The 24,774-nt window shown below is 37.6% G+C and overlaps 1 protein-coding gene across 17 annotated transcripts in view; it reads right to left on the reverse strand.

Moving 5' to 3' along the window:
• EFCAB3 (EF-hand calcium binding domain 3) overlaps positions 1–24,774 on the reverse strand; it is a 419,723-nt gene that overhangs the window by 47,169 nt on the left and 347,780 nt on the right. For 16 of the 17 annotated variants that reach the window (XM_070479568.1, XM_070479567.1, XM_070479577.1 and 13 more), the window contains 8 exons: positions 22,914–22,967; positions 22,338–22,442; positions 20,800–20,853; positions 19,619–19,723; positions 18,271–18,324; positions 16,976–17,080; positions 9,767–9,820; positions 8,365–8,469 (listed from right to left, as the gene is read on the reverse strand). In XM_070479568.1, coding sequence (XP_070335669.1) covers positions 8,365–8,469; positions 9,767–9,820; positions 16,976–17,080; positions 18,271–18,324; positions 19,619–19,723; positions 20,800–20,853; positions 22,338–22,442; positions 22,914–22,967 — 636 coding nt within the window. Of the gene's footprint in view, positions 1–7,091; positions 8,273–8,364; positions 8,470–9,766; positions 9,821–16,975; positions 17,081–18,270; positions 18,325–19,618; positions 19,724–20,799; positions 20,854–22,337; positions 22,443–22,913; positions 22,968–24,774 lie in introns of those variants that run through there. The other variant, XM_070479581.1, reaches the window with a different exon arrangement.

Genomic DNA, 24,774 nt, shown 5'->3' on the forward strand with positions numbered 1-24,774 from the left:
GTCCTCTATTACTCCTCTACTACTCCTTAATTTTCATTTTCATTACACTATAACCTTACCAAAAAAAAAAAAAAGAGAGAAGCCCTATTTTTAAACCAAACTTCATATATTTCTAAAATTTTTTTGTGTGTTTTGGTTTTTGTTTTTAATATAGTATTTTTAAGAGTCTAACCTCTACTCTAGATTTTTAATCTTTGTTTTTCCGTATATGATATAAATTGTGGACATTTAAGAATCCAGTATTCAGTTCCCATTTTTATTCAGGAGTGTGTTGATTATTCTCTCCCAATCTTGACTCTGTTTTCTACCTCAGAACACCTCTATCTCCTCCTTTCCCCTTCTCTTCCCAATCCAATTCTGTGAATCTTTGTGGGTGTCTGGGCTACGGAGAACACTCTGGGAACAGACAACTGCGTAGATCTGTCTCTCTCCTCTTGAGTCCCCCTTTTTCTCCTCCTGCTCATCTCTGTCTCCCTCCTCCCTCTCCTCTTCTTCATGTAACTCTGTGAACCTCTCTGGGTGTCCCTAACGGGGGAGAATCTTTTCGCCATTAACCTAGAAGTTTTATTATCAGTGCTGTATAGTTGAAGAAGTCTTGAGACTACTGGAAGAATAAAACTGAAATCCAGAGGCAGGAGACTTAAGCCCAAAACCTGAGAACACCAGAAAACTCCTGACTACATGGAACTTTAAGTAATCAGAGACTGTCCAAAAGCCTCCATACCTACACTGAAACCAACCACCACCCAAGAGCCAGTAAGTTTTAGAGCAAGACATACCACGCAAATTCTCCAGCAACGCAGGAACATAGCCCTGAATGTCAACATACAGGCTGCCCAAGGTCACACCTAACACACAGACCCATCTCAAAACTCATTACTGGGCACTTCATTGCACTCCAGAGAGAAGAAATCAAGTTCCATGCACCAGAACACCGACGCAAGCTTCCCTAACCAGGAAATCTTGACAAGCCAATCGTCCAACCCCACCCACTGGGTAAAACCTCCACAGTAAAAAGGAACCACAGACCTCCAGAATACAGAAAGCCCACTCCAGACACAGCAATCTAAACAAGATGAAAAGGCAGAGAAATACCCAACAGGTAAAGGAACATGAAAAATTCCCACCAAGTCAAACAAAAGAGGAGGAGATAGGGAATCTACCTGAAAAAGAATTTAGAATTTAGATAATAAAAATTTATATGATAAAAATGATCCAAAATCTTGAAAACAATAGGGAGTTACCGATAAATAGCCTGGAGACAAAGATTGAAAAGATGCAAGAAATGTTTAATAAAGACCTAGAAGAAATAAAAAAGTCAATTAAAAATGAATAATGCAATAAATGAGATCAAAAACACTCTGGAGGGAACCAAGAGTAGAATAACGGAGACAGAAGATAGGATAAGTGAGGTAGAAGATAAAATGGTGGAAATAAATGAAGCAGAGAGGAAAAAATGAAAAAAGAATCAAAATAAATGAGGACAACCTCAGGGACCTCTGGGACAATGTGAAATGCCCCAACATTTGAATCATAGGAGTCCCAGAAGAAGAAGACAAAAAGAAAGGCCATGAGAAAATACTCGAGGAGATAATAGCTAAAAACTTCCCTAAAATGGGGAAGGAAATAGCCACCCAAGTCCAAGAAACCCAGAGAGTCCCAAACAGGATAAACCCAAGGCGAAACACCTCAAGACACATATTAATCAAATTAACAAAGATCAAACACAAAGAACAAATATTAAAAGCAGCAAGGGAGAAACAACAAATAACACACAAAGGGATTCCCATAAGGATAACTGCTGATTTATCAATAGAAACCCTCCAGGCCAGAAGGGAATGACAGGACATACTTAAAGTAATGAAAGAGAATAACCTACAACCCAGATTACTGTACCCAGCAAGGATCTCATTCAGATATGAAGGAGAATTCAAAAGCTTTACAGACAAGCAAAAGCTGAGAGAATTCAGCACCAACAAACAAATGCTAAAGGACTCTTCTCTAGACAGGAAATGCAGAAAGGTTGCATAAACGTGGACCCAAAACAACAAAGTAAATGGCAACGGGACCACACCTATCAATAATTACCTTAAATGTAAATGGGTTGAATGCCCCAACCAAAAGACAAAGATTGGCTGAATGGATACAAAAACAAGACCCCTATATATGCTGTCTACAAGAAACCCACCTCAAAACAAGAGACACATACAGACTAAAAGTGAAGGGCTGGAAAAAAATATTTCATGCAAACGGAGACCAAAAGAAAGCAGGAGTCGCAATACTCATATCAGATAAAATAGACTTTCAAATAAAGGATGTGAAAAGAGACAAAGAAGGACACTACATAATGATCAAAGGATCAATCCAAGAAGAAGATATAACAATTATAAATATATATGCACCCACATAGGAGCACCGCAATATGTATGGCAAACGCTAACGAGTATGAAAGAGGAAATTAATAGTAACACAATAAGAGTGGGAGACTTTAATACCCCACTCACAACTATGGATAGATCAACTAAACAGAAAATTAACAAGGAAACACAAACCTTAAATGACACAATGGACCAGCTAGACCTAATTGATATCTATAGGACATTTCACCCCAAAACAATCAACTTCACCTTTTTCTCAAGTGCACACGGAACCTTCTCCAGAATAGATCACATCCTGGGCCATAAATCTGGTCTTGGAAAATTAAAAAAAATTGAAATCATTCCAGTCATCTTTTCTGACCACAGTGCAGTAAGATTAGATCTCAATTACAGGAAAAAAAAATGGTTAAAAATTCAAACATATGGAGGCTAAATAACATGCTTCTGAATAACCAACAAATCATAGAAGAAATCAAAAAAGAAATCAAAATATGCATAGAAATGAATGAAAATGAAAACACAACAACCCAAAACCTATGGGACACTGTAAAAGCAGTGCTAAGGGGAAGGTTCATAGCATTACAGGCTTACATCAAGAAACAAGAAAAAGCCAAATAAATAACCTAACTCTACATCTAAAGCAATTAGAGAAGGAAGAAATGAAGAACCCCAGGGTTAGCAGAAGGAAAGAAATCTTAAAAATTAGGGCAGAAATAAATGCAAAAGAAACTAAAGAGACCATAGCAAAAATCAACAAAGCTAAAAGCTGGTTTTTTGAAAAAAATAAACAAAATTGACAAACCATTAGCAAGACTCATTAAGAAACAAAGAGAGAAGAACCAAATTAACAAAATTAGAAATGAAAATGGAGAGATCACAACAGACAACACTGAAATACAAAGGATCATAAGAGACCACTACCAGCAGCTCTATGCCAATAAAATGGACAACTTGGAAGAAATGGACAAATTCTTAGAAAAGTATAACTTTCCAAAACTGAACCAGGAAGAAATAGAAGATCTTAACAGACCCATCACAAGCAAGGAAATCGAAACTGTGATCAGAAATCTTCCAGCAAACAAAAGCCCAGGACCAGATGGCTTCACAGCTGAATTCTACCAAAAATTTAGAGAAGAGCTAACACCTATCTTACTCAAACTCTTCCAGAAAATTGCAGAAGAAGGTAAACTTCCAAACTCATTCTATGAGGCCACCATCACCCTAATTCCAAAACCAGACAAAGATGCCACAAAAAAAGAAAACTACAGGCCAATATCACTGATGAACATAGATGCAAAAATCCTTAACAAAATTCTAGCAAACAGAATCCAACAACATATTAAAAAAATCATACACCATGACCAAGTGGGCTTTATCCCAGGAATGCAAGGATTCTTTAATATCTGCAAATCAATCAATGTAATACACTACATTAACAAATTGAAAGATAAAAACCATATGATTATCTCAATAGATGCAGAAAAAGCCTTTGACAAAATTCAACATCCATTTATGATTAAAACTCTCCAGAAAGCAGGAATAGAAGGAACATACCTCAACATAATAAAAGCTATATATGACAAACCCACAGCAAGCATCAGCCTCAATGGTGAAAAATTGAAAGCATTTCCCCTGAAATCAGGAACAAGACAAGGGTGCCCACTCTCACCACTACTATTCAACATAGTGTTGGAAGTTTTGGCCACAGCAATCAGGGCAGAAAAAGAAGGAAAAGGAATCCAGATAGGAAAAGAAGAAGTGAAACTCTCGCTGTTTGCAGATGACATGATCCTGTACACAGAAAACCCTAAAGACTCTACCAGAAAATTACTAGAGCTAATCAATGAATATAGTAAAGTTGCAGGATATAAAATTAACACACAGAAATCCCTTGCATTCCTATACACTAACAATGGGAAAACAGAAAGAGAAATTAAGGAAACAATATCATTCATCATTGCAACAAAAAGAATAAAATACTTAGGAGTATATCTACCTAAAGAAACAAAAGACCTATACATAGAAAACTATAAAACACTGATGAAAGGAATCAAAGAGGACACAAACAGATGGAGAAACATACCGTGTTCATGGATTGGAAGAATCAATATTGTCAAAATGGCTATTCTACCCAAAGCAATCTATAGATTCAATGCAATCCCTATCAAACTACCAATGGTATTTTTCACAGAACTAGAACAAATAATTTCACAATTTGTATGGAAATACAAAAAACCTCGAATAGCCAAAGTAATCTTGAGAAAGAAGAATGGAACTGGAGGAATCAACCTGCCTGACTTCAGACTCTACTACAAAGCCACAGTCATCAAGACAGTATGGTACTAGCACAAAGACAAATATAGATCAATGGAACAGAATAGAAAGCCCAGAGATAAATCCACGAACCTATGGTCACCTTATCTTCGACAAAGGAGGCAAGGATATACAATGGAAACAAGACAACCTCTTTAACAAGTGGTGCTGGGAAAACTGGTCAACCACCTGTAAAAGAATGAAACTAGAACACTTTCTAACACCATACACAAAAATAAACTCAAAATGGATTAAAGATCTAAACGTAAGACCAGAAACTATAAAACTCCTAGAGGAGAACATAGGCAAAACACTCTCCGACATAAATCACAGCAGGATCCTCTATGACCCACATCCCAGAATATTAGAAACAAAAGCAAAAATAAACAAATGGGACCTAATGAAACTTAAAAGCTTTTGCACAACAAAGGGAACTACAAGCAAGGTGAAAAGACAGCCCTCAGATTGGGAGAAAATAATAGCAAACGAAGCAACAGACAAAGGATTAATCTCAAAAATATACAAGCAACTCCTCCAGCTCAACTCCAGAAAAATAAATGACCCAATCAAAAAATGGGCCAAAGAACTAAACAGACATTTCTCCAAAGAAGACATACAGATGGCTAACAAACACATGAAAAGATGCTCAACATCACTCATTATCAGAGAAATGCAAATCAAAACCACAATGAGGTACCATTACACGCCAGTCAGGATGGCTGCCATCCAAAAGTCTACAAGCAATAAATGCTGGAGAGGGTGTGGAGAAAAGGGAACCCTCTTATACTGTTGGTGGGAATGCAAACTAGTACAGCCGCTATGGAGAACAGTGTGGAGATTTCTTAAAAAACTGGAAATAGAACTGCCATATGACCCAGCAATCCCACTTCTGGGCATACACACCGAGGAAACCAGATCTGAAAGAGACACATGCACCCCAATGTTCATCACAGCACTGTTTATAATAGCCAGGACATGGAAGCAACCTAGATGCCCATCAGCAGACGAATGGATAAGGAAGCTGTGGTACATATACACCATGGAATATTACTCAGCCATTAAAAAGAATTCATTTGAATCAGTTCTAATGAGATGGATGAAACTGGAGCCCATTATACAGAGTGAAGTAAGCCAGAAAGATAAAGACCATTACAGTATACTAACACATATATATGGAATTTAGAAAGATGGTAATGATAACCCTATATGCAAAACAGAAAAAGAGACACATATGCACAGAACAGATTTTTGGACTCTGTGGGAGAAGGCGAGGGTGAGATGTTTCAAAAGAACAGCATGTATATTATCTATAGTGAAACAGATCAGCAGCCGAGGTGGGATGCATGAGACAAGTGCTCGGGGCTGGTGCACTGGGAAGACCCAGAGGAATCGGGTGGAGAGGGAGGTGGGAGGGGGGATCAGGATGGGAAATACATGTAACTCCATGGCTGATTCATGTCAATGCATGACAAAACCCACTGAAATGTTGTGAAGTAATTAGCCTCAAACTAATAAAAATAAATGAAAAAAAAAAAACAAGAAAAAAAGAAAAGAATTCTGACAAGGAAGTAATTTTTGGTGTCTATAAAATATTACACATATTTGTAATATATTACACATATGTAACTGGTAAAATATTATACATATGTGTAATATAAAATATTACACATATTACTCTTGTTTCAAGACTAACAGCACATATTTCTTTCTCTCTTTCTCTCTCCAAAACTCTGAATATATTTTCAGTCTTCCCTCCTCAGCAATAAAAGGGGAGGCTGGAACTTGAGGAACAGAAAAAAAAGTGAAAATTCCCCTAAAGAAGGAAGGGTAGCAGAATCTGTGAGAATAAGGACCTATTATTTAATTTTAAGCAGTTTCAGTAAAATAAGCGGCCAAGCCAGCCTTGAGTTGAGAAATGATGGAATTAGCATCCAGTGGAAAAACAGAATGAAAAAAAGACAAGAGCATAGTAGAAGGAATGCAAAGCAGAGAATTCAAAGTAGCAAGTCAGAACTATGGTTAGTAGGAGAAATATGTGTCCTTCCCCTAACCTATCCAAGAGTCCCTAGATATAGGAGAATTTCTGGGTTTCCTCTATACATGATAGTATCACAAATTGGTTCAATGTTGGAAAAATTGCTTATTTAACTTAGATGCACAGTACATCATGAGAAACGCTGGGCTGGAGGAAGCACAAGCTGGAATCAGGATTGCCGGGATAAATTTCAATAACCTCAGATATGCAGATGACACCACCCTTATGGCAGAAAGTGAAAAAGAACTAAAGAGCCTCTTGATGAAAGTGAAAGAGGAGAGTGAAAAAGTTGGCTTAAAGCTCAACATTCAGAAAACTAAGATCATGGCATCTGGCCCCATCACTTCATGGCAAATAGATGGGGAAACAGTGGAAACAGTGGCTGACTATTTTTTGGGGGCTCCAGAAAAAATGAATGGTGAATGATCATAATTATAAGGCAGAAGAACCAGAACCAAGTCAAGGTTAGTTTTTAAAAGGAATGGAGGAGTATATGCTACTTTAGAGAGAAATAGATGAAACTGAAAGTGTTGAATTATGAAATAAATAACTTTTCTACAAATATTGCATCATTATATTGTATACCTGAAACTAATACAATATACCAACTATCTCTCTATAAAAAATATTTTTTGAAGAAGTGGGAGAAAATCAGGTGAAGAGGAATGGATCTGGAAGGGGTAAGAAGAACCTCTTCACCTGAAGAGCAGAGAGGGAGATATAGTGTATCTTCCTGAATAAGAAGAAATGATAAACTGGAAAAAATAGAAACTGGAGATGTTTGCAGTGAATAGGTTCAAATTTATTAAAACCATTGTTTGAGAACATAATGGTTGTGTTTTATTTCCTATTGTCAGTTGGGCTTAACACAGGTACTCCCTTCTTTACCATTTTAGTTCCTGGACATATTCAGTGATCAAATAATGTTTGTTATTTGAATAAACTGATATACAATCTTTGCATTCAAGGCCTGAGCTGTGCATAAGCTTTCTAGCAACATCATTCTAGTTAGAACTGCTACTCCCCAAATGCTCCTAGATCATCTTTTTCTTTCTTAATTTGTATCAGAACAACAAAGAGAGTAATAGAAGTAAAAAGACTAAGCTAAAGTAATTATAAAATGCAAAGCCAGCAGATAAATCATGCAACTAGACTCAATAAGCAATAATAAAAATCAATAAGCAAACCACCCAATCCCTAAGTCCCCTGCTTTCCCTAATACTCTCCATAATACTCATTTTTATATGCTAATTTCAATTACTCTAATATTTTTCCTTCTTGTTTTTGGGATGGCAGGCACATAATAACTTGGTTGTACTTGTGACTTAAGAAATAAAAGGCCAGGCACAGTCTTAATATATCATTTCTCTACGTTTTAGGTCCTTGACAGGCAAAGTGTGGACCTTGGATCAGCCACGTTGCCACTATCTGGGAGCTTGTTAGAAATGCAGGATTTCTTAAGCTATACTTCAGACCTGAATCACAATCTGCATTTTAACAAGATGCCCAGGTGATTCATTCGCATTCAAGTTTGAGAAGCATTGTTCTAAGTGATACAAAAGATAAGGATCATTTCTAAGGATCTTACATACAAGATAACAAGAAAACTTCTAACAGAATTGAAAAAAAGCAGCTCACCATTGAATGTCAAATGAGGCATCAGTTTCTTCTTTTCTTCTTCATTGAGCTCAATCCCCTCATTTGCTAGAAAGTTGTCTAAGTCTGGGATATCAATCACCTCTCCTTAGAAAACATGAGAAATAAGTTGCAGAAATATTATATGACTATCTACAAAAGATGAAAAACACCATTTGTGCTTATATATAACATTTCCTCTGTGTATCCAGAATAATCAGGAAAATCAGAAAAAAAAATCCTGTTTTAAGTTCTGGTTCAGAAAATCAATCAGAAAGTGGTTACAAAAAAGAATTCACTGATGGGTTATTGCAAAATTGAATGTAGCAAATTAAGCTACATATAGATTTGTTTTTTTTTTTTTCTCTTCCTGCCACTCTACTGGAAAGTTAAGTTTTTTCTATAGACCAGTTTTAAATTTATTAAAAAAAAGTTTGAGAAGTTTTTATGTAACACAGGGTGCTCAACCCAGTGCTCTGTGATTTACGGCGGAGGTGGGTGGAGTAGATAGGGGTGGTGGGAGGGAAGTTTAGGAGAAGGGGACACATGTATACTTATGGCTGATTCATGTTGTTGTATGGCAGAAACCAACACAACATTGTAAAGCCATTATCCTCCAATTAAAGAAAAGTTAACGTAGTATGACCTTGATAGGGGAAAAAGGAAACGTTTACCTGGAGTTTGCTTCTCTGAGCACTTGGCATTTCAAGAATTTCATTCATCTCAACATAGAAGTAACTTTTTTCTCATTCATTGTAAAAATAATGTAATAACATTTAAGATTATTATAAAGTGGGAAAAATATATCACCCCACCACAAAACCATTTTTAGTTTTTCATATTCCATTTCTGGTCTTTCATAATGTGGAAATCTAACATACATATAACTTTGTATCCTGTTTTTCCAACCTAATGTAATTTAATTACTTCATAAACTTGTTTCCAAGTTGCTACATAATTTTTACAGTTAACATTTCAACACATGATATCCCATAAGCCTGACTTACCTTGGTTGATGTGGTAATTCCCATAACTGTTAGATATTTAGGCTGTTTCAAATTTCTCTGAAGGTCTTTAGAAAGAGATTTTTTTTCTTTTATTCAGTTAAGTTATTTCCAGAGGATACATTTCTAGGATTGGGGCTAATGGGGAAAAGGAATAATTCTGTGGCTCTTGAGATCTATAACTATGTTGAAGAATTCTTCCAGGGAAATGTCAGAGAATTTAATGGATATTGACATATAAGCCCATATTAAATGTTATTTACTGAATTTCAGCAGCATCCACAAAAATGGAACACATATGAAAGAATTTAAACATTTATAAGGGAATATATTTTTCTTCACCAAGTGCAAAATAGTAAGATGCTATTTATAATATCTCTTCATCATAGCTTGCAACTCACCCTTGATATAACTGATAGCATCCATCAAATCATTCAGACCAACTGTATTATTACCTGTAAGGAAAGGGAAATAAACTTCATAATCAGAGAAGCTAATGCTACTGAGATTCACACTTAGGATGCATAAAGTTCTGAAAGTATGAATTCAATAATCTTTTTTCTAATTTTCCTTAGAATTTTATGAACTTATCCTTAGAGATAACAGTATTATCTTAGAAATAAAGCTTGCAGTCTGTAATAAATCATTCTTGTATTTTCCTATTTGCTTTTAGAGGCTACTAGAATAAAGTTAAATTACTAAGTGATTGGTAGGACTTCCCTGGTGGCACAGTGGTTAAGAATCCAGCTGCCAGTGCAGGGGATATGGGTTCGACCCCTGGGGAGATTCCACTCGCCATGGAACAACGAAGCCCATGTGACACAACTCCTGAGACTATGAGCCTAGAACCTGTGCTCCACAACAAGATAAACCACTGCAATGAGAAGCCCAAGCACCACAAGAAAGGGTAGCTCCCACTTTATGCAACTAGAGAAAGCCTGCGCACGGCAGCAGACCCAGCATAGCCAACAATAAATAAAATAAAATGAATAAAAATTTTAAAAGAAGTGTTTGGTTACAAGTAAGTGTAGGAAGACAGGACAAATAAACCTAACCCTGAGTATCTGTATTAGTTATTAATCAACAAACACTTTGCTTCCCTGGTGGCTCAGTGGAAAAGAATCTAACTGCCAATACAAGAGATGCAGGTTTGATCCCTGCACTGGGAAGATCTGGAGAAGGCAATGGCAACCCATTCCAGTATTCTTGCCTGGGAAATCCTATGGACAGAGGAACCTCAAGGGCTACAGTTCAGTCCATGGGGTCACAAAAGAGTCGGGCATGACTTGGTGGCTAAACAACAACAAGTACTTAGGAGTACCTCTGTGTGCAAGGCACTTGGCTAGGCTTTGGGGATACAAGAGTAAACACAGTGGCAGAGTTCTTGCTATTATGGAGTGTACATCTGGTAGAGGGAAACAGACAATGAGCATGTAAACAAATGAGCAGAAAGGTACTATTTTTTTGAGGTATTGTTAAGATGCTACCAAAGATGAAACAGCACAAAATAAAAAGCAAAAAAATTTAAAAAGCTAAAAAGAAAAAAGTTAAAAAAAAGATGAAACAGGGCAATATAACTAAAGTGTAATAGTGGGTGGGATTGCTTTAGACAGGGGGCTGAGGAAAGCCCTCTCTGATGTGTATCTATTTGGGTTGAGGCCTGCATGATGACGAGAGTCATGTGAAGAACTGAGAGAAGAACATTCCAAGCAGAAAAACGGTATGTGCGATAGGCCTAAAATGGGAATGAATTTGACATGATTGAGAGAGAGAGAGAAAGCCAGTGTGAAAGGTGCCAAATTATGCAGGGCCTTGTAGGCCATGATGATAAAGCTTGGATTTTATTCTGGTTGCAATGAATGTCTGGAGGCCTAGAAGAAGGGGAGTAATTTGATCTGATTTCAGCTTTCAAAGGATCACTTTAGCTATTCTATGCAGGATGGGGAAATTGGAGGAATGAGGACTAGATAGTAGTCTGTTTTAGTGGCCCAGGAAAGAGATGACGGTGGCTAGGGCTATGGTTATGGCAGTAAAGATGGTGATAATGGATGGATTTGGGACCTATTTTTCAAGTACAGCCTAGATTTGAATGTGGAATGAGAGGGGAAAAAAGAAATGAAATCTAGTCTTTCCTCCCCTTCCCTCCAAAAAACGACAACAGGATAGACGAAATGACATTACTGAAATGGGGTGGGGGGCGGGGCGGGGGGGAGGTGGAGGAGAGGGCTTGAGACTTTTTAGGGGAATTAAATAAGTCCATTAAATCTGTGGTGCCTTTTGGACATCCAAGTGGAGATACCAAATAAATAACTAGTTTGATATACCATTCCTGACTTAGGGAGGTTGCCCTGGAGATATAAATTTGCTTTTATCAGCTCAAAGACAATATGTCGCCCAATGAGACTGGATGAAATCTCATAAAAAGAGGATGTAGATTTAAAAAAAGACAGCTAAGGGTCTAGCTCTGGGGCACTTTGTTATTCAGAGACCTTGAAGGGAGGGAGTCAGAAAAGGAAACTGAGAAGAAGCTGTCAGTGAAAAAGAAGAAAATCAGATAGATATGAAGGTTTGAAAGTCTGAAATAAAAAATGTTTCGATAAAGAAGGGATAGTCACTATGTCAAAAGCTGAGATATCAAGTAAATAAGAACAGAAAACTGATCATGAAGCTTGTTAAGAGGTCACTGATGATTGAGAGTTGGTTCAGCTCCCTGGCAGGGAAGCGAGCAATGGAGAGTGAATGGGAGGTTAGGAAGTAAAGATAATGAGTAATGTCAGCTTTTTGAGAGGTTCCGCTGTGAAGAGGAACTGATCTAGTAGGAGCTGGCCAGGGACAAGGTGAATAAGAGACATAGTTCCCTGTCAGTGGAATACAGAGATCCAGCAGAAAGGGAGACACTGATGATGCAGGAGAGAAAGAGCAAAATTACAGGAGTTAAGTCTTTGAAAGGTAAGTGGAAATGAGATTCAAGGCACAAATGGAAGGGTTGGCTCACAGTGGGAGCAGAGATTCCTTTATAACAAGATGAAAGCAGGGCATGTGGGCATAGAAATAGGTAGGTTCGTAGATATCAAGGAGGAGGTTATTCTTATCTAACTGAATCTTTTTTCTCTATGAAGTCTGAGATGAGGAGGTGTTGGAAATTTGAAGAGAGAAGTGGTGAAATTATCTGAGTGAGAAAAGTGAATTTAGTTGGAAAAGGTAGTAGGGACTTTGGCCTCATTAAGGACTGACTTGATATTCATGGCCAATGTGTTCAAGTGAGTTCTATTAGTGCAGTTTCGTGATTTTCTTCCGCAATGTTAAAGCTTTTCAGGAGCAAGTATAGAGTAAGGCGATGGCTGGGGTTTTGCCAAGCAAGTTTGTTAGGAGTTTTGAGAGTCTTTAAGGTTATATAATGTTGAAGTATTGAATCTAATTTAAGGAAGCAAACAAGGACATATGGGGAGGAGTTGAATAATGAAAGACTGATTGAGTTAAGGCACTGAAGGCCTACATAAGGATGGAGAGTAGCTAGAGTTGGATTTCTACATTCTGCTACACCCCATGTTCAATAGCACCAATTCTTTATATTCAATTGGTAAATGGAATAATGTCACAATAATGTGGAAGTTGTATTAGTTCATACATAATTTTTCCTAAGTAAGAGAATCAGAATTATAAACCTCAGCAGGAAAAGCAAAAACAAAAACAAAAACAAAAAACCTGGACTGGCTATAGTAGGGGCCCTCTCAGCTTTATTTTAATAAAATTAAAAAATAAGTGCCTATAACATATGAGGAAGAATCAGGTTCACTGGCTCAGAATTCTACTTCCATCTACATTATTTCAGAGCTGCATGTCAGCTTAACTCTTTTTGGGGGTTGTGTGTATGTGTATATTTTTGAATGGCTTCCAACTACTCTGAGCTATTTACCTGGGTTTTTCAAACTTCACACAGTATCAACTGCTGCTTTTGTTAGTGCTCTGCTTACAAACTGGCATAGATTTTGAATGGGCTTTCTCAGTTTCCCCCATAAGCTCAGCTACTTCAGTGTACTTGCACAGAATGGGAGATTTCTCCGGCATTCCTACATTGTGTTATGGTAGAACAGCTTGCATTGTAAATGAAGGATAATGGGTAGACAGTGGATATATAAAATAAATATTTTCAGGGTGATGAAGTATTAGGCAAGGACAAGATTAATGTCATCAAAGGAAAAGATGATTGAAGTTAAACAGGTCAAGGAACAGCAGGTCAGGCTGTTGGATGGGTGATCTGTACCAGGAGTTCTTTTTTTAAATTCTTTTTTGGTTCTTTTTGGCTGCACTCTGTGGCATGTGGGATCTTAGGTCCCTGACAGAGGTCTAACCTGTATCCCCTGAAATGAAAGCATAGACTCTAACCCACTGGACTGCAGGGAAATCCCATAACAAGAGTCTTAATCTGGGGTCCGTGGATCCTGTATGTATAGATTTTTTTCCATTCAAGCTGAAGGACTCCCTGTAAAATGCATCTTTATTTTCATTAATCACTAACTTAAATTTAGCATTTTCTTTATTTATTCATGTAATCCACAAACCATAGTAGTAGTAGAAGAACCTGTGACTTTGTTACTATTGATAATAAATCACTACCATTTTCATATCACATGATAGTTGATGCAAATATATTGAAAAGTTACTTATGCTCTTCACTACTTTAAAATGACAATAATTATTAGACCTGGTACTAGAACTTGTTCAGTTAAGTTCAGTTCAGTTGCTTAGTTGTGTCCAACCCTTTGCGACCTCATGGACTGCAGCATGCCAGGCCTCCCTGTCCTTCACCATCTCCGGAGTTTACTCAAACTCATGTCCATTGAGTCGGTGATGCCATCCAACCATCTCATCCTCTGTCATCCCCTTCTCCCACCTTCAATCTTTCCCAACATCAGGGTCTTTTCCAATGAGTCAGTTCTTCACATCAAGGGGCCAAAGTATTGGATTTTCAGCTTCAGCCTCAGTCCTTCCAATGAATATCCAGGACTGATTTCCTTTGGGATGGACTGGTTGGGTCTCCTTGCTCTCCATGGGACTCTCAAAAGTCTTCTCCAACACCATGGTTCAAAAGCATCAATTCTTTGGCACTCAGCTTTCTTTATAGTCCCACTCTCACATCCATACATGACTACTAGAAAAACCATAGCTTTAACTAGACAAATCTTTGGTGGCAAAGTAATGTCTCTGCTTTTTAATATGCTGTCTAGGTTGGTCATAGCTTTTCTACCCAGGAGCAAGTGTCTTTTAATTTCATGGCTGCAGTTACCATCTGCAGTGATTTTGGAGCCCCCAAAATAAAGTCTGTCACTATTTCCACTGTTTCCCCATCTATTTGCCATGAAGTGATGGGATCAGATGCCATGATCTTAGTTTTCTGAATGTTGAGTTTTAAGCCAACTTTTTTACTCTCCTCTTTTACTTTCATCAAGAGGCTCTTTAGTTCTTCTTTACTTTCTGCCCTAAGCCTGGTGTTATCTGCATATCTGAAGTTATTGATATTTCTCCCAGCAATCTTGATTCCAGCTTGTGCTTCCTCCAGCCCAGTGTTTCTCATGATGTACTTTGCATATAAATTAAATAAGCAGGGTGACAATATACAGCCTTGACATACTACTTTCGTGATTTGGAATCAGTCTTTTGTTCCATGTCCAGTTCTAACTGTTGCTTCTTGACCTGCATACAGATTTCTCAGGAGGCAGGTCAGGTGGTCTGGTATTCCCATCTTTTGAAGAATTTCCCACAGTTTGTTGTGGAAAACACAGTCAAAGGCTTTGGCATAGTCAATAAAGCAGAAATATATGTTTTTCTGGAACTCTCTTGCTTTTTTGATGATCCAGCAGATGTTGGCAATTTGATCTCTGGTTCCTTTGCCTTTTCTAAAACCAGCTTAAACATCTGGAAGTTCACAGTTCACATACTGTTAAAGCCTGGCTTGGAGAATTTTGAGCATTACTTTGTAGTGTGTGAGATGAGTGCAATTGTGCAGTAGTTTGAGCATTCTTTGGGATTGCCTTTCTTTGGGATTGGAATGAAAACTGACCTTTTCCAGTCCTGTGGCTACTGCTGAGTTTTCCAAATTTGCTGGCATATTGAGTGCAGCACTTTCACAGCACAATCTTTCAGGATTTGAAATAGCTCAACTGGAATTCTATCACCTCTACTAGCTTTGCTCATAGTGATGCTTCCTAAAGCCCACTTGACTTCACATTCTAGGATGTCTGGCTCTAGGTGAGTGATCACACCAGAAACTGTTAAATGTATTAATAAGTACTAATACTTTATTTCACTAATGTTTTGAGAAATTGTATTTTAATATAATTAGCTTCTTGGTAATTTTATGTATTCTATTTTATGCATTTAAAAATATTATTTTTCAGAAGGGGTCCAATTAATCAGACTGTGGAAGAGGTTTATGGCCTCTGATCTATATAGAGGATATTAAAGTTGCCAGGAATAAGAACAGGAGTAGTGGAGAAGGAAGCCAGTGAGCTCAGTGCTATTTCATGTAAAATGTTCTAAGTTGTATTTTTACCTTATGTATCTATATGAAGGTCATAATTTGTAACAAATATTTATTCTTTTAGGACTTATATTTATATAACAGGCAATATTGATTCATAGATCATAGAATTTCCTTTTCTTCTTCAACATTTTCTCCATCTTCCCTGTCATCTTCACCACTACCACTGTCATCATGATCAACATTTACTGAGTATTCTAGACACCAAAGTAAGACCTTTATATGCATTATCTAAATTATTTCAGGGCAAGAAATTACCATAGAAAATAATTTAATTCAACCCCTTGTTTTACATGTGAAGAAATTTAGATTCAGTAGGGTTAAACTGTCAGCAAGTTAGTGACGGAATAGGGACCAGACCTCAGCAAAAAGAAATACCATATATTACAGAAGAAGCATGTAGGCTAGATTCACCAGGGAAAAGGGATGTTTTTTCCCCCCCCAAAGTACTGCCAAATGATTTTTCCAAGAGCAATGGCAACTTTTACCCAAATGTATCAGTAAGTCCCTTTCCCTTCACTCTCACCAGAACTAAATGTTCTCAGTCTTATTAATTTTTGCCTGAGAACTGAAAATATTTCCATGCCTTGCTTTATTTAGTATTTTCATGATTACTTGTGAGGTTAAATATCTTTTCATATGTTATTAGACTTTTAGATTTCCTCTTTTATGAATATTTGCCTATTTTTCTATTGTCAGTATGTTTTAATCAATGTATGAGGGCTTTTTCTGCCTTAGGGACCTTATCATTTTCTCCTAGTTCATCATCTGACTTTTGACTTTCTTAAATGTTCCCTTATTACCATGTTCCCTTATGAGTGAAATTTAAAAATTCATTTTTCTTTAACTCGTTAAGTATGTGGTATTCCCAGGTATGGCTGAGTCCTGCAAGCAACATTCCCAACGTGCTTTTTCAAAAGTGTTTTTGGAGATGATATTTCTTCATGAGTCAAGATTAAGTCTTTCTTTTTACACTTACTTCATTATGGTACTAAAAAGGCTACTTACAGCAGTTCTAATACAAGGGCTCAATGCTTCTCTGAAGAACATAAAGATGTCTGATACTCACCATCAGCTGACAGTTGGGTCATTAGTTCCTCAAGTTCCTCATCTTTGAGTCTAATTCCCATGTTTTCCACAAAAGATTCCAGTTTTTTTATTTTGACCCTTGGTGCTTTGGAAAGAAGGGCATGGAATAAAAACAAGAGTATTGACACTTAAGAGTGAAAAATGCCAATCATGATCATGCATCAGAAACCTCATTGGACAATAAAGCACAAGGGCACAAAGAAACTATTAACATATATCTCTCCCAAGATTTAGATTTGTCTGTAAGATATTTGAAAGTAAGAAAAAATTCAGAAAGGTAACCATTGAGACAAAGCTAAACAGTAAACAGTGTTTATTCTTTATGGAGAGGGATTAGATCAGTGGGAAGTGGAAGACTTTCACTTTAAAAAATGAGATATAATTGGCATATAACATTAATTTCAGGTATATGATGTAATTATTCAAAATTTGGATATGTTGCAAAATGATCACCACAATAAATCTAGTTCACCTCCATCACCACATATAGTTACATACTTTTCCCCCTTGTGGTAAGAACTTTTAAGATCTACTTTCTTAGCAACTTTTAAATATAAAATAAGGTATTCTTCACCACAGTCAACATGTTGGACATTACATCCTTGGGACTTGACTTTTACTTCTTTATATAAATTTTTATAAGTGGTAGAAATAATTTTCTTGTAATTTTGTGTTTAATATTTTTCTAATTAAAAATATAATTGTTTACAGTGAATTAGTATAGAAAGTGGAAATAGGATATCTTCCTTTATGTCTATCCAGGGGACTCTGTTTTGTTTTCCATGAGAGGTCATTTAGAGAGGAATAGGTAAGTCTAGGGCTTCCCTGGTACCTCAGATGGTAAAGAATCTGCCTGCTATGCAGGAGACCTGTGTTCAATCCCTGGGTTGGGAAGATCCCATGGATAAGGGAATGGCTATGCACTCCAGTATTCTTGACTGGAAAATCTGGAGGAGCCTGGTGGGCTACAGTTCAGGGGGTCAAAAGAGTCAGACGTAACTGAGCGACTTATACTTTTACTTTCGGGTAAGTCTAATGATTTGTGATTGAAATAACCACCAACTTATATGATTCTATCCAGAAAACAGTGTTAGAAACTTCCTACAGTAATATACTTTAACTTGTATCTTAAAGGGCAGTGCACCCAAAGAAGAATGAGAGGTTATGAGTCATGACAATGGATCAATAAATTGGCAGGAAGCAAACTTGGAATATTTAAAAGAAAATGCTAAAGATTTTATTTTTACTTGTTCTTTCATCATACTTTTCACTCACCTTTCAGGGCCTTCACACTTTTTAGCAATCTATTCTTAAATACTTTTCCATCAGCTGTAATATGAAACACAATTAAGAATATAAGTTAAATGATGGAAAGATTAACAAAGACAGCACAGAGACAACATAACATCCATAATTTCAGGAGAAAAAAACCACTCCTTTCTGATTTGTTTAGAAGTTATTCTGTTTTATCCTCAAGTAAGATTGAAACCAAAGCTGAAGGAAGCTTTCACTGATATAAATCTACCTATTCATGGGAAATAGATGGGGAAACAGTGGAAACAGTGGCTGACTTTATTTTTTGGGCTCCAAAATCACTGCAGATGGTGATTGCAGCCATGAAAGTAAAAGATGCTTACTCCTTGGAAGGAAAGTTATGACCAACCTAGACAGCATATTAAAAAAGCAGAGACATTACTTTGTCAACAAAATTTCTGTCTAATCAAAGCTGTGGTTTTGCCTGTAGTCATGTATGGATATGAGCATTGGACCATAAAGAAAGCTGAACGCTGAAGAATTGATGCTTTTGAACTGTGGTGTTGGAGAAGACTCTTGAAAGTCCCTTGGACTGCAAGGAGATCCAACCAGTCCATCCTAGAGGAGATCAGTCCTGGGTGTTCATTGGAAGGACTGATGCTGAAGCTGAAGATCCAATGCTTTGGCCACCTGATGCGAAGAGCTGACTCATTTGAAAAGACCCTGATGCTGGGAAAGATTGAGGGCAGGAGGAAACGGGACGACAGAGGATGAGATGGTTGGATGGCATCACTGACTCAATGGACATGGGTTTGGGTGGACTCCGGGAGTTGGTGACGGACAGGGAGACCTGGCGTGCTGTGGTTCATGGGGTCGCAAAGAGTCAGACACGACAGAGTGACTGAACTGAACTGATCTGTTCAGTTCAAAATAGTCTTGCTTCTTTGTTTCTTCCTTTTCCCTTCCTTCTGTTTCTTCTTCAACTTCCCTTTTTGACTTGGTCATGATTTAGATTAGACAGTGCTCCCAGAGAGACAGGATAATTTAGCCATTATGGTGGGAGACTAGTGAAAGATATCATCATTGACTCAACGGACCTGACTCTGAACAAACTCTGGGAGACAGTGAAGGACAGGGAAGCCTGGTGTGTTGCAGTCCATGGAGTCACACAGTCAGACACGACTTAGCAACTGAACAACAAAAGATGTTGTCAATTTTCTGTATTAAAATGTAAGGAACAAGATTTCTTCTCGTGTGAGGATTGTGTTTTACAATTTAGGTTTTATTGGACAATACACATATATAATTTCACCAGTTTTCATACACAAGCCCATGACTCTAAGTTTCCCAGGCTGAGCTAAATCCTCACCATGAACTGGCAGAGTTTTCAGCAGCTCCTTCTGCTCCTCAGTAGTGAGTGCTAGCCCCATTCTCCTCATCACATTGTCCAGATCGCTGACATTAACCTTCTCTCCTTTGGAAAGACAGGAATTATTAACATGTGACAATTTTAGGACTCATTTTAGGGAAAGACTCTGATGCTGGGAAAGATTGAAAACAAAAGGAGAGGGGGCAGCAGAGAATGAGATGGTTAGATAGCATTACCAGCATGAATTTGAGCAAACTGGGAGAGATAGTGGAGGACAGAGGAGCCTGGCATGCTGCAGTCTCTGGGGTTGTAAAGAGTCAGACACAACATATAGACTGAACAACAACAACAGCAATTTTAGGAATGGACTAAAGATTTCAAACTATGAAAAAGATAACCTATGTGGCATCATCTTTAATTAGACGAGAAAATTGACTATGAAATTTGTTAAACTATGTAGATTCAAAGGACATGTGGGTGGGTGGATTGAGTCAGAAATAGAATTCATACTTTTAAATCAAGCAAAAGAAAAGTTTTCATAATTCCAGGTATAAGTCAAAAGCCATTAGGTTTCCTGAACTATTTGGTCTTCAGACACAGTAACTGAATTTCCTAGCTACCCTACAAAAACTTACCTTGAGATTGGACAGTATTGACCTATATTTTGGGCTCCCTGGGTGGCTCAGCTGGTAAAGAATCCACCTGCAATGCAGGAGACCTGGGTTTTTGGTTGTTTAAAACAATGGTGAAGTGTAAAACATTATTGATTAAAAACATCACATAATACAGCTATATTCAGGGAAAATCCCACACCAGATTATAAAAGAAACATTTAACATTAAATTTGTAGACAGTTGATTTCAGCTCAGTTGCTCAGTCACGTCCAACTCTTTGTGACCCCATGGACTCAGCACGCCAAGCTTCCCTGTCCATCACCAACTCCTGGAGCCTGCTCAAACTCATATCCATTGAGTTGGTGATGCCATCTAACCATCTCGTCCTCTGTTGTCCTGTTCTCCTCCTGCCTTCAATCTTTCCCAGCATCAGGGTCTTTTGTCAATTTAGCATGTCAATAATAGCCCAAAGAAAAAATGGCTGTTTAAAAACATCTTTTTTGAAAAAATAAAGCATTAAGGTCTTACTTAAAAATGAATTCCTTTTCCCCCTAACTGCTTACTCACCAGTGAAATTTTTTGCATCATCCATTGCCACAGCCAAATCAACCATTTGATTCTCTGTAAGAAAGGACAATTCAGGCACAGAAAAAAACTTAGAGAAAAATTTTATAAAACATTTAATTTGTAAGTTGTAAACAATTAAGTTGTAAAGTATTGGAATTTATCTATTTTTCATGATTTTCTTTAGTAACTCTTTTAACTCAAAATACACAAGAAACAGGAAAGATCAAAATGTTAGCATGAGCATTCATTTAATTAATATCACTTTCTGTATAGTATCAAATAATCCTTAATGTAAAGAAGCAAGTTTAATAGCAATCCCTTCTGATAGAGGGATTACTATTAAATCTACTTATATAAATAGTATAAATCTAAATCTATACTATTAAAAGAGGCCTCTCCCTTTTTTCCAACTCAACAACTGGAACATATTTCAATCAAGATAGAATCTGGAAACTTGAAGTCATTTATTTACGTAAGCATCTGACTCTTAAAGCTTAACAGTATGCTATCTTCCCACTTTCTAAATTTTGCTTATGTTCCCCACCACCAACCTTCAGCACTGTAAACTATATGAGAGCAGGGATCATGCCTTAATTTCCTTTATACTATGAGGTATAATTTGTCTATCATTCGGGTTTTGTACATAGTTTGTGCTAGCTAGACAAATGAATTTCAATGGTGCAGAAATAGTCACACTTTTGGATTAGAAAAAAATTTTGTCTGTGTTATTGAATCAAGGACCCTAAAAACAGTTTATTGGTAATAATATCTTTTCTGGTAGGAATCATCTTGAGGACTCCTAGCTAATATGTAGGGACCATGACTACCAGCATTATTAAACCCAGGGAGAGTGAAGTTTTAAATTACAAACTAGGCTAAAACTGTTTCCTGTGTTGAGGTCAGAAGCTAGGCTAAAACTGTTTCCTATGTTAAGGCCAGATAGAGGTAAGGGTAACATAGAAGATGTTTCCTGGTAGCAGCAGCCTAACTTAGCTATACCTGCCAAGCCCTAGCTGAGAACAGAACACTGAAGGAAGAAGAGCAATTTGTTCAACTTTGATTGGCATGTACTGGCTCTGCTGAAAGATGTGCTATCTAGCTTTCTTACAGAAACTTGCTTTTTATTAGTTTTATTAATTTTTTTTTTAAATTCAAAGCCACTAACTTTGTTAGACTCTAATAAGGGAATCTTAGACTGGGGCTCATCCCTCAGCAATTTCTTCCTAATGAATTACCCTAACTTTGCCTTTTTGACACTTTTATCAAGGTTAATTGGACTTATTGGGTCATTAATTAAACTTTATCTTACTTAAGAAAAGGTATACGTGGGAGGGAGAGAATGAGGAAAGGAAGGTGCATGTAAAATGATAACATCTGTTAACTTTAGCCTGTATTTGTTATATTGGTCTCTATTTTTATATATGTTTGAAATATTTCATAAGTTTTCAAAAGAGATTAAAAAAGAGGTTTACTTTCAGAAGCTTTTATGTAGGAACCCTAAGGTTCCCCCTAGGTACAGTGGTATCTGAAACACTTACCATCAACCGGCAGATGGGTCAGAAAATCTTCATAGTCCTCTTTCTCAGGCTGAATTCCCATGTTCTTCATTAGAGTGTCCAGTTTATTGACACTGATTTTTTTCCCTTAGGAAAGAAGAGGATGTACATAAGAAATACAAGCAAGTCCAAGAAGTGGGAGATTATGTCTTTAAGTGGATTCTATCTTTGAGTTTCACCCTAAGTGGAGGGTGAAACACTGGCCATTTAAGTGAACCCAGAGAGTTAGTATTGGAGTCAAGAAGAGAAAATGTTCTCTTAACACTGTGCTGTAGCTTTTAATTGAAGTAATCATGGGTGAAAAAGAAGAATTAGATAAACATATGAACTGTGATAAAGACAACCAACCTAATGAAATAAAAATTTCAAACTTGCTACATGTTACTAACAATGAGTTCTTCAAATGTACTTATACCCAAAGAAGAATAGTAGGTTACCAGGACTAAATTCAGTATCAGTACATTAGTGGAACATTGAAAGAGAAAAATTCTAATCAGACATTTTAAAAAGCAGATGCAAAACACAATAAATTTTAGATGCTATTCTCAGGATTCTTACCTTTGAGAGGTTTCACACTACTCAGTAATCTTTTCTTATATACCTTTCCATCTCCTGAAAGATATGGTAAAACTCAAGTCAAAAGAAAAAGGACAAGCTCTTGTCATTTTATAAGAATTTTACACAATTCACCTAAAAAATTATTCTATTTCACTTTCAAATTATAACAAAAGGTAAGGACTGTTCTCAATCTATCCTTTATGTGGAACACACAGCAGTAGTTGATGCAGGTCACACACACACAGACACACACACACAAGATTCTTTCTTCTCATTCTTCTCTTCTTTAATGGCTCTTTGACTCCTCTGCCTTTTTCTTTTTTCCTTGCCTATGCTCTAGGCCCAGGACGTATTCCTATAAGTATATGTTTAGATCTAATGACAGATCCTAAAAAGGGATGACATTAAAGACAGGTAGCAACCCAAGCAGTAACATAAAACAATACCGAAATGAAAAAAAATTGTTCTCTAAACAAAATCTTTTCATAAATGGAGGTGAAATTCAACAGAGGCAGAGAACAAGGGACAGCTAGCAGCCTAACTCATCCCCACAGGTGTTATCTGCCTCTGGGGAGAGGCCTCCATTCTATGGTAGGAGTGTCTGCAGAGTGGACAGAACCCTCAGTACCTGGCATACGCAGGCAGTCATCTCCATTACAGTCCATTTGCTTCTTTCTGCATCTCTATCCTGCTTTCTTGGAGCCAATATCCTAAGAATGTTGCATTTCTCACAACTGGCCCCGTGAGAGCAGTTGGGCGGGGGGATGCTAGTGAGTAGTCATAGCCTCAGGTGTATGTGGGGAGGATTCACAGGAGGCATTGAGCATTTGCTGCCCAGGATGTCAATTCTGCCACTAAGGTCACTAACTTCCTTAGTGATGTGTAGGCTCTCTCACAGGGACAGACTTTATTTTCTTGGGCTCCAAAATCACTGCAGATGGTGATTGCAGCCATGAAATTAAAAGATGCCTGCTTCTTGTAAGAAAAGCTATGACAAACCTAGATAGCATATTAAAAAGCAGAGACATTACTTTGCCAATAAAGGTCTGTCTAGTCAAAGATATGGTTTTTTCCAGTAGTCATGTATGGATGTGAGAGTTGGAACATAAAGAAAGCTGAGGGCCTAAGAATTGAACTGTGGTGTTGGAGAAGACTCTTGAGAGTCCCTTGGACTGCAAGGAGATCCAACCAGTCCATCCTAAAGGAAATCAGTCCTGAATATTCATTGGAAGGACTGATGCTGAAGCTGAAGCTCCAATACTTTGGCCACCTGATGTGAAGAACTGACTCATTAGAAAAGACCCTGAAGCTGGGAAAGGTTGAAGGCAAGAGGAGAAGGGTACAACAGAGGATGATGGTTGGATGGCATTACCAACTCGATGGACATAAGTTTGAGTAAGCTCTGGGAGTTGATGATGGTCAGGGAAGCCTGGTGTGCTGCAGTCCACGGGGTCACAAAGAGTCAGACATGACTGAGTGACTGACCTGAACTGAGGCTCTCTCTTGCCTGGGGAACAATGGGGGATGGGAACTATGGGGCAGGGGAAGAATGTCTATATGTTGAGGTCTCAAATTAGGCTGGAGGTACAGTTGAAGCACAGGCTGGCCTCTAGGGTCTCTGTGGGTGAGTCTACACAGGTGTCCAGGAGGTGAAACTTTTGAGGAACTAAGTCACTGGGATACTGACCAATCAGAACGGGTGTTGACAATATAAGCACACGGTCCACAAGGTTCCCTGGCTGTTACATGTTTACAGTTTAGCTGCTGGACGGTGGGAGAGATACTGGGGGAGGAACTGAGGATGTGGGGTGCATTTTCAGAGGACTAACAATTTAGCCGTGTAGCTATTAAAATAAAAAAA

Source organism: Odocoileus virginianus, chromosome 17 (assembly GCF_023699985.2).
Source record: "Odocoileus virginianus isolate 20LAN1187 ecotype Illinois chromosome 17, Ovbor_1.2, whole genome shotgun sequence".
NCBI lineage: Eukaryota > Metazoa > Chordata > Mammalia > Artiodactyla > Cervidae > Odocoileus > Odocoileus virginianus.